Source organism: Solanum stenotomum, chromosome 4 (genome assembly GCF_019186545.1).
Source record: "Solanum stenotomum isolate F172 chromosome 4, ASM1918654v1, whole genome shotgun sequence".
Classification (NCBI taxonomy): domain Eukaryota; kingdom Viridiplantae; phylum Streptophyta; class Magnoliopsida; order Solanales; family Solanaceae; genus Solanum; species Solanum stenotomum.
Genome location: NC_064285.1, coordinates 868,366 through 879,211, shown reverse-complemented (window position 1 = coordinate 879,211; position 10,846 = coordinate 868,366). Strand labels below are relative to the sequence as shown.

General features: G+C 26.9%; 2 protein-coding genes across 3 annotated transcripts in view; both read right to left on the bottom strand.

Annotated features, from left to right (window-relative positions):
• The window catches only part of LOC125863121 (uncharacterized), a 6,768-nt gene extending 5,689 nt beyond the window's left edge, over positions 1-1,079 (bottom strand). The window contains exon 1 of the mRNA XM_049543265.1: positions 857-1,079. Coding sequence (XP_049399222.1) covers positions 857-1,012 — 156 coding nt within the window. The 5' untranslated portion in view covers positions 1,013-1,079. The remainder of the gene's footprint in view (positions 1-856) is intronic.
• LOC125863115 (apyrase) overlaps positions 1-7,649 on the bottom strand; it is an 8,184-nt gene extending 535 nt beyond the window's left edge. The window contains exons 1-10 of one of the 2 annotated variants that reach the window (XM_049543255.1): positions 7,598-7,649; positions 6,926-7,195; positions 6,178-6,306; positions 5,569-5,625; positions 5,363-5,455; positions 4,770-4,972; positions 4,066-4,157; positions 3,401-3,615; positions 2,593-2,782; positions 2,123-2,364 (exon numbers count right to left, since the gene is read on the bottom strand). In XM_049543255.1, the coding sequence (XP_049399212.1) occupies positions 2,225-2,364; positions 2,593-2,782; positions 3,401-3,615; positions 4,066-4,157; positions 4,770-4,972; positions 5,363-5,455; positions 5,569-5,625; positions 6,178-6,306; positions 6,926-7,195; positions 7,598-7,642 (1,434 nt within the window). In that variant the 5' untranslated portion in view covers positions 7,643-7,649 and the 3' untranslated portion in view covers positions 2,123-2,224. Of the gene's footprint in view, positions 1-2,122; positions 2,365-2,592; positions 2,783-3,400; positions 3,616-4,065; positions 4,158-4,769; positions 4,973-5,362; positions 5,456-5,568; positions 5,626-6,177; positions 6,307-6,925; positions 7,196-7,597 lie in introns of those variants that run through there. The other variant, XM_049543256.1, reaches the window with a different exon arrangement.
• Positions 7,650-10,846: the final 3,197 nt, after the last annotated feature.

Sequence of the window (10,846 nt, the reverse complement as noted above, 5' to 3'; positions counted from 1 at the left end):
CGCCTCAGTCCCAAACAAGTCGGGGTTGGCCATATGAATCTCAACTTCTTCATTTAAACTCATTTCGTATCATGATCATACTAAATAAAATAAAAGTAAAAAAAAAAAAGCACTCCCTTCGTTTCAATTTGTTTGCCTTTCTTTCCTTTTTAGTTTGTTTCAAAAAGAATGTCACTTTGTTTTTTAGACAACTATTTGATTTCAACTTCCACGTGACATGTTTAAGACCACAAGATATACATCCTACATAACACTAGGGTGCATCCTACATATATTTAGTTAAAGACTACAAGATTCAAAAATCTTGCTCCCGTCCCAATTTATGTCACATTTCGAATTTTTCGAGATTCAAACAAGTTTATCTTTAACCATAAATTTTTTCCATATCTTTTAAATATTTTGAATTATTAATTATTGGGACTTATAGTACTTTTTATGTAGTTTACAAATATATAAATTTCATTTTTAAAAAATTGAAGATTTCATGAGCAAATCATCGGTCAAATTTAAATTGTTTGACTCTCGAAAAGCGAAATGTGTCACATAAATTGGGACAAATGAAAGTATTTATTTTCTAAAGTTCCGTGGTAAGTCAAAATCAGACAAACAAATTGAGATGTAAGGAGTAACAATATGAGTTTTCAAAAATATTAAAAAGAAAAATCAATTCACGATTTCACTTCTCGAGATTCAAACTATGGGAACTTTTTCACCAATATTTTTAAATGTATTCTTCTTCATCATATCAACGTGAAAATAATTGCAACTTATATTACTTTCATATCAATTTAATCCAACTTAACTTCAAATATTAGTTAAATTAACTCACGATAAGCAAAAAGTGTCACAAAAATACCTGTGAGGGAAGCACTTCAACAGAAGGAGGAGGAGGTGGAAGAGGCTTTTCAGGGCCATCAAGAAATCCTGACCCGAATCCGAACCCAGATTGGGATTTTTCATCAAATAGACGAAATGGGTCGGGTCGTCCAGTAGCTGATGTGTTCGCCTCCATAGCCAAAAAGCTTCGAGTTCGAGCTTTCAGTGTTGAAGACGGCAACTGATGGAGAAGCAGCAGCTACTTTTCTAAACGGGCCAAGATATATATATGGGCCTTTCTTATTGGGCTTTTGTTTTGTCAACGGGCTTATTATTGGAACTTTCATCTTGTTGACGACAGGTTTATATGGTCGAAGTTAGATAGCTGATTTTGAGACTACCATTCAACATGTAGTTACATATTGTTTTGTGTTGTATTATATTATACTATATTGTTTTAAGAAAAAATGATTTAAATACATATTTTATTTTATTATATTCTCTAAAAATTTCTATTATTTAAAAGAAAATTCAAAAATCTCATCTCGGATACATCACTTTCCTATCGCTGATACATTCCGATCTCCCTCTTGGATATCTCCCTTCCCTCTCATATATATCTCTCCCCTTTCATATATATTCATTTCCTATGTATCTGGATGTCATAGCCCCTTTCTGATACATCACTATCCTCTCTCTAATACATTCATCCCATATGCATCCAAATGTCTACTGATGTATCCGGAAGTCTAGTGATGTATATTCAAAATTCATAAATTCTAAAGGATTTGTGTAATTTGGAAAAGAATAGGAAAATAATGTGATTAACACTTTGGAAATATCACATTTGGATAGATTAATGTATCTTTTTCGTCGTTATATCAATAGTTTGAAGGATAAACTTACAAGAAAAGTAAGGTACGTGGATAGAATGATTATATAAAAAAAAGTAGGATAAATGGTAGAATAAAAGTATTTTTAAAAAATAAGGTAACGATAATCAAATCAAATTGATTGTTACAAAAAATAAGACGTTTTGTCTTAACTTCAACCATTTCACCTACCATTCACACAATTTTGCTTGGAATTTTACGCATTTTTATCTAATCTTTAGTTGTGTGCAACTTTAAATCCTATTTATATACTAAAATATATATTTTTGATTCCTTTTTTAGGAATAATGATCAACCGTGGAACAAAGAAAGTCTAATTGAACAATATGAGGTCACTAAATTTATGAACTTATAATATTACGATTCAAATAGTGACAACTTGTCTATCTTAGGTAGATACAAATTGTGCACAATTTTTGGATGTAATGCCCATTAATTGCATATAATACAGGACAACAAAGCAAAGGTCAGCACATGAAATTATTATTATTACAATTGATTGACATAACAACACATTAAGATGATGCAACTCTAATTTTGTTTGTAGTTGAAGAAACTAAGTCAATGGCACATCCCAATGGCCATGCTGCTCCAACTAGATAGTTTTTGTATTGCACATCATGTATCACTGTTATTTCTTTGTGTGGATTTAGTCCTGTCCCAAAAAAGAGGGGGGGCGGGGTAAGTATAAGTATCGAGAGGATCGAAAGCACATAATTTAACTTATTAAAGACTTAGTACGCTTAGTCAGATATCACATGGATTAAAATAACAGAGAAACCAAAAGTACTACCCTTATTTGAATAACCTAAATGTCGTTCCAGTGAAATGTCTGGTCAGTGTATATAAGTTAAATTCAAAGAGTTGGAAAATATATACTTACCAAATCCATCAACAAGCAAAGTGTACTCATATATCAAGTCCATACATAAGTATGGGATATTTCTATCTTGAGTTTTTGGGAATATGGATTTTATATCTGCCACATTTGTTTGGCAAGCAACTTTAGCTGCATTTAAGTATTGAATTGGCTTTGCTAGAGCAGATGGAAATTTGGTGTCAACAATGCCAACCTACAATGCAAAATTCAACACCAAAAAATGATGATACATACTATATACCAAAGTAATAGAAATATTATAACAATTGACAACTACAACTAGACACTTATTGGTACATGATTAGGTGTCAAGCTCGTGCTGTAAAGTGTTGTGGTTAAGCCCTATAATGAGTGTGACCCTGGTTTTTTGTTGTCATTACTGAGTTTGAAACTCTATATAAATTATTGGTGATAAGTCAGAAGAAGATTAATTAGATGGTAACAAACTCTTATAGTATTGTCAACATTCGATCGTCCTGTCGTATAGAATAGCTCATCATAGCCACTATAGCGACCCCTCCCCTGACTCTAAATGATAAGTATACCCTCCACCAACTTCCTTATCACCAAATTTGAATAATTATTATCAAAAGTTTTCTTCTTTTCATTCCTAACATGCACTACTTGAAAAAAAAAACTAAAAAATTAGCTACAAACTTCGTCGCTAGTCCATCACACTTGTTGCTAAATAGGATTAGCAATGAATTAAGTTGTTTAGCTACAAAATTAATCCGTCGCTAGATTTAATAATTTTTTTAGTATAGTGACATTTTTCTAAATTGTTGCATATATATAGAAATTTTAATTTTACCTGAGCACCAATATCATAAAAAAATGATGAAGCATGAATATTTTTTTGTCCATCACCACCACCACCATTCCACACTCCATTGAAGGTGCATTCCTCATTCTTGCATTTTGCATTTACTTTTAGTGCATGTCTAGTTAACCTCCTGCATCTCTTCCAACTACTACCTTTCTTTGGTGCTTTTACTTTGTAGTCCACTCCTCCATATGAGTAATACCCTAGAAGAAAAAAAAAACGATTTCTCAAATAAACAGTTACGTGTTTAGATAAAAAAAAATACTGATGAAACTGATAATAGATCATTTTACAATTGAAAAAATACAATCAGGATTGATCAACTTATAATTTTTAATTGATTTGCGTTTAAAATCATAGATAAGTTTAAAATTATTTATAAGCTATCTATAGAGCTAGTTTAATCAGTTTATAAGTTTGACGAAACTCCCTACATATAGAGATACTTAAGTATTGTTAAGGTATATATAAATTTAAGTTATATACATTAACTGTTAACACCATGAGATTTTTTACACGATAAATGTGGTTAGCTTATTATTGTAGCATAATTATTTCTCGTATTATTATAAATGTTTCGGACAAAATATAATTTGTGGTGAAGATTAGTAATTAATTAGAATTTATAAGAGATTATAGGTATGTTTATATACCATCATATCCTTCCAAAGCACAAGGATTACTTTCATTTCTTGAAGCCTTGAAAATCTCAGCTCGACCTGCTAATTGCCCATAGTTTAAATAACTGCATATATACATTAGAAATACATAATCAATATATTGTAATTATTAAATACACTAAAATCTTAATTGTTGAATTATTGTAAGTTTCACTTTTCCCTTTAATATATGATCTTATGTGACATGAATCTAGATTAGTCGAGACTTCAAAGCAATTTAGGCTGAGCTAGACTTTTTAGTTTATTGGTTCTAGACCATAATTCTTTTTGCTTACACTATTTCAAAAATGATCTTTAACAACAATATAAGCTTGATTGCCACTAAATACATTTTTTAAAGACAAGTAATATTCTTTGTAAATGTCCCTAAAGTCTATAGCGACATGGATTCAGTAACATGAATTAACTAATGTCGGTAAAAATTTTAACACTCTTTGTTTATGTGCATATTTCTTATATATACCACTATTTTTTTTTTAGTGTTAATTGGTTCTGAATAAGTTATTTTTACGTACATATTAAACCAAAATAACCATCATTATTCTGTCCCTACAAAGCGAACATTATACGTATATACAGAGTTTGAGCTAAAGTTAGTTAGTTCTCATGTCAAACACGTACCCTTGCAAAGTGAGTACCAGATATCGAGTGAAATAGAAAAGGAGGAGAAAACAAACCTATGTACGTAGAGATTATAATCTTTTGACATAAGATGTTTTTGTTGAACATAAGGTTCTCCATCCTCATTATTAGGAGCTTTTGCAAATTGTTCATTTGATATAGCATATGCCATTTGGACTGAACCACCACCAAGATCAATTGTTGCTGTTGTACTTTTATAATCTTTGCCCAAACTTCCCAATAAATAATTTATTGCAGCCTATTAATAAATAAAATATCAAATAACCAAAATTAGAAAGAAAATAAAAAGGATTTTAAGCTTATTATATTTGATTTAAATAAAAAGATTTGCTAATAATTGAGATCTTTTACTTACCCCACACTATGATATTTTATGTTTACTTTTTAAAGATCAATTTTTATGAGAGTTACATGTAATTATTATATTATATTATTTAATATTCTCATGGCCTTTGGGTATATACAAAGAGACTCACATTAAAAAGTCAACAATCTTTACACAAATAACCTATCAGATTCACTATTTATTTTTTGTGAAAAATATACATAGATTATACATTTTTAATATATGAGTTATATAATACTCTGTTAATTATTTTTAATTTAAATAGTTAGATGAACGACTTACCCACATATAAGAGCCTTCTTGAGTTCCATCAAGAATAGTGACCCATTGATCTTTGCTATGGAAAGTGCTTTGATTCTTCACTAAATTTCTCACCTTTTAAAATTGAAAAATAACAACAAAAAAGAATTAATTAATAAAGTAGTAAAAGGAGGATTAATTATTTTTTAAAATAATAAAAGTATTTTTTCTTCAAGTTAATAATATACTGCTTGTAGAATTTTTTCAGCTGCATCCCCTTTTAACATCCTAAGACCTGCTGTTGCCTGTAATCATTTAAATAATTCACACAAGAAAACAATAATTAAAAGATTAATCAAAAGTCTCATTTATCATAAACAATTCTAAATGATAAAGTAACAATACTAAAATAATTAGCTACTTGCATAATTATTTTCTATATTATAATAAAGTACTTCTTTCTTTTAATCTCATCCGGTGTACGTTCAGACCTGCATTGAAGCCTGACTAAACCTGAATTCTTACCAAAAATCTCACATAAAAAGGAACTCGAATCCAATTATATACTTCTATTATATGATAATACAATTGTATATTATGTTAATAGGATTTAACCTATATTGTGATCATTGACTGTGTAAAGATTTTTTATACTATAAATGTAATTTTACTTATTGTCACAAGTTGCTTGATCTATCTTTCTTCATATTATTAGTTTCACTTGCTATGAACAATTATATACAGGTAATTATTTTCGTAGAATTTTTTATTGTTATCTCTTTTTATGATAATTATTTAATATATGACCTTTTTCGCATTTTAAATGATCTGATTATGTAAAATATATATATACTAACCCCAAGTTCTAAAGGTGTTTCAGATTGCAATTCTTGAGGAACAACTCCTTCAGCTCCATCTAAAAGTGGCTCTAATGAATTGGCTGCAGCCTTTGGATCTTCTGCATATGAACTTAAACCTGGCTCTGTCTATAAAATCAAGATAAAATTAATTAAATTAAATATTATATAAGATTTTAAAAGAGGGGGGGGGGTCTGAATTTTAAAAAATACATTTTATTATATTTAAATTGAATCGATAATTAGATCTCTAGCTTTCAATGATCAAGTCCAAGGACAGATCTAGGTAGGGTTTAGGAGTTTCATTCGAACCCCATACGATTAAAAATTACACTATTTATACAAGTTAAAATTATTATTTGACTCCTTCATATATTTACTTTTCATAAATTAAACCATCTAAGTAATAATCCCGACTCTTCCACTAATGGAGTCCACCAGTTACCACTAGTTCTCGATTTGACTTATATACACAAACAATGTAAAAAACTTTTAAGCGATATAACATGATCTTACCTAAAAGATGAGTAATATATAAGTGGAACTAACTTCATAATGAATAATAAATAAACCACTATAGACAACAAGTTATAAATTACACCGTACTGATAGTATAAAAAATATTTACATGTATGATATATATAATTTAAATTCGAAAATTTATTTCTAACTCATTCAAAACTAACAAACGCGTATTTTACGCCACAATAAAATATAGTATTGTAAAAAAAAAAATATACATACATACCGCCATAAAATACTCAATATTGTTGCCAATAGGAAGAAGTCCTAGTTTTTCATCAAATCGAAAAACATGAACTCTACTTCCAGTACTTCCAGCATCAAATATTACTGCATAATGTTCTGATTCATGACTTAATAAATGTCTTCTTAATGGAATTCGAGCATCCACATTTTTGGATAATAAACTTAGGGGCAAAACCAAAAATATTGCCAAAATTGTGAAAATAAATTGACTATTTTGGTTCAACATTTTGCCCCTATTTGAAGAGATTTTCTGCATGAAAAAAATAAACAAGTTATATAAATATATAAAAATCTATGTATTTTTTATGGTGTAATAATATTAATAGAATTAGATTACTTAAAAGGTAATTCCAGGTTGTTGTTTTTAATAAGTATTGATTGATATGAAATTCTCCATGTTATCCATATTTAAATTAAAGACATGATACATATATATGTATATACTATCAGAAAATCTTTAATTTTGAACGTCCAATCAAAATTCATGCTCTAATAAAAAAGGTTTGGAAAATGTTTGGAGGAACTAATTTTTCTATGGAAACTGGTGGAACATAGCAAATACTTTATAAAATAAGTTTAAGTGTGCATAAATTGACTCAAACATTGAAATAATAATAAAAAATATCTGAAAAGAGAGAGAGGAGAGGGATGCCTTTATATGCTTTTGGGAGTGAAGGTGATGAAGCAAATGGTTCATCTTGTGCTCTCTTATATAGCCTCATTTCACATATATTGTAAATTATAAATATAAAAACCCAAAGAAAAGTCGTTACTCACGGAACATGTGATACTACTACTATGTTTGTTCCGTATTAGATGAACATTTTTTATTTTATACGATAACTAAGAAATCATTAATAAATTAATATTTTTTAATAGGAAAAATTCTTTTGGCCAGAATGGTATTTTACCTATGTTATTTTATAGTTTTTTTAAAATTTATGGCCAAATTCTGGCCAACTTTTCTGGTCATTTAGCATTATCCTTTTTAATATTGTGCCCTTTGTTCATATTAATTAGTTTGTTGAAAAAATAAATTTTGAATTTACAAAAGTTGTTTAAACTTCCAAAGACCATATTAATTATAGGGGTAAAATGAGAAAAAATAATTAATTATATCCTAATTTAGTAAGTAATCAAGTAATATGAAACATATATTTTTAGTAAGATGTCAATCTAATAAGAGACGGGGGAGTACTATTATCCAATTAAATATAATATAATGATTTGATGTACCAATTATAAAGATTAATATATTATTTTTATAATATAATTGATTTGTCCTTTTTCAATTATAAGATCAAAGCTTTCATTTTCTATCTATTAAAGTAACACACATTGTCTTAAATTAATTATTGCATTAGTGACTACTGCCTTTCATATTAAACTAGATATGGGACCCTGTGTCAGCACGGGGCCCAATATATGTTACTGTTTCTGTTTCAGTTTTAATTTCAATTTATGTGATACATGCATATGAAATTTGAAGTTGATCAACTTTTTAGTATGTTTTTATATATTTTAAGTTGCTAATTATTTTTATTTAGAGTATGTTTTACGTAAATATATTATAAATCACAATAATTAACAAGTTAATATAAAAAAAAACTTATAAAAAATTCATTGACTTTTGAAATTTTATTTGTATCACACAAGCGAGTAATATATATGAAAATTACATAAAATGTACTATAACTCACAATAATTAGCAACTTAAAATATCTATATATCTATATTTCTCCCAATTTATGTGGTATAGATGAAATTTTGAAACTTTTTATATGTTTTCAAATATTTTAAGCTATTAATTATTATGATTGATAATACTTTTTACATAAAAAATATATTTATATAAAGTATAAAAGAAAAAAGTTAAAAAAAGGAAACATAAATGTCAGCACGAGTCCAATCTATGTTAATTTCTATGTTTTAATTATTGTAATACCGATTGAATTTGGAAAGCCAACTAAATTTGTTTAAAGGATTTTTTTTATAAATTTGAAGTTGTTAATTATTATAATTTATAATATTTTTATTTATTTTAAACCAATATATGTTTCTCTCTGTCTCAATTACATGACACATGGAATTTGGAGAGTCAACTAAAATTTTAAAATATGTTAAGTTGTTAATTATTATATCTTATAGTACTGTTACGTGATTTTCAAATAAAATATGTAATTTATTTATTTCAATTTATGTGTCATTGATATAATTACATATATTAAGTAATAAAGAATTAATGTCTAAATTATGTGACACCTATGAATTTTGGAAGTGTAAATCAAATTAGTTATATGATTGTAAAAAATAAAGCGGTTAACTATTACAATTTATAATACCTTTTATATATTTTTTAAATGATATATATATCTTTATGATATTGATATTAGTATTATAATAAATTAAATTTTATTATTTTTAAATTTGTGATCTCAATTGCCAGCCTATGCCACATTATAAAATGTTCCAAAGTAGATATGAAATTTACAAAAATGTCGATGCTAGATAAACTAATAAAATAACATCTAAGGGCATGGGCATCTCTCTATGGCCAGTATTCCTATTCATCTTTTTTCTCCTTTTTTTGACATTTAATCTTTGTTTTGTATTTTTTATTTGTATTTTAAAAAAATAATATTTATGTCATACCCAATTAATTATGCCCTTTATAACATCCATTACCCTAATATAGATTTAAGTAAATGGAAATGGAAGATGAAAAGATAAAAACTATTCATTTTTTATAACTGTTTATAATTATTTAGCCTATAAAATAAAATAAAAAATAGTTGAGCATTCGTAACAAATTTCTTCACTTTGGCTCTTCTTCTTCTGACGATGATGATTAATATATGGTATCAACTTCTGTTGCTAAGATGTCCATCAAATTTCTAGGTGATGTGACTTTTTTAACAAAAGAGAAAGAGAGAATATCTCATGATTCTTGTGAAGACATTGATGTAAAGAAAGAGATCATATAACAAAAGTTTCTCTTCAAAATAAAATACTTTTTGAAAAAATGTTTATTCCTCCTACAAGGAGAGAAAATTCATTATGGTTGAGAAATTTATAAAAAGACTGATTAGTGTTTCAAAGGGTAAGAAAAATTATTTGGAGAAAAAATCATTCTATTGATGAAATTCGTATCAAATTAGGAGGAGAACAAGCAAAAATTTATTTTGTGATTTGAAAAGAGAGAAAATTAGATATTATTTCTTTCAACCTCATTATTCTTCTAATTTCTTTCTTCTTTTATTTTCTCTTGATTTTTTGTATCTTTAATTAAAGTTTTTTTTTTCTTATTTATCTTTATTTAAAGTTTATATATATTTTCTTTAAAAAAAATTTAAAAAGATGATATATTTAGTTCCTTTCCTCATCAATCCTATTAATCTCATAATTAGTGTTATTTATATTATTTTCTTAATTACTTTTTTTTTCTTTCTTTTAATTATTTATTTGAAGAAATTAGTTAGTATAACTTTATAAGAATTACACATGTATTTTTATATAATTGATTTGTCATTTTAAAAATTTTTGGATCATTCTTCATCTTAAAGTTTCTATCTATATGTAATAATAAAGCTAAAATAGAAAATGTGGGGTGACACCTTCTTAGCAATAGATACTTATTTATTCTTATCAATGTTTCTGAGATTTTTTGTTATTTTTTCCTTAAAATAATTGTTGCCTCGATTTTTAGTTTTAGTTTTATTTTTTTAGCATTTTCTAATTTGAAAAGACTGAAAAATTTATAATATATAAAAAATGATTTATTTAACTCCTATCATCATCAATATTATTATTAATTTCTTTTACTTCTTTCCTTAATCTTCATTTCATCATTAATGCAATTTATATCATTTTCTTAGATATATATATATATATATATATATAT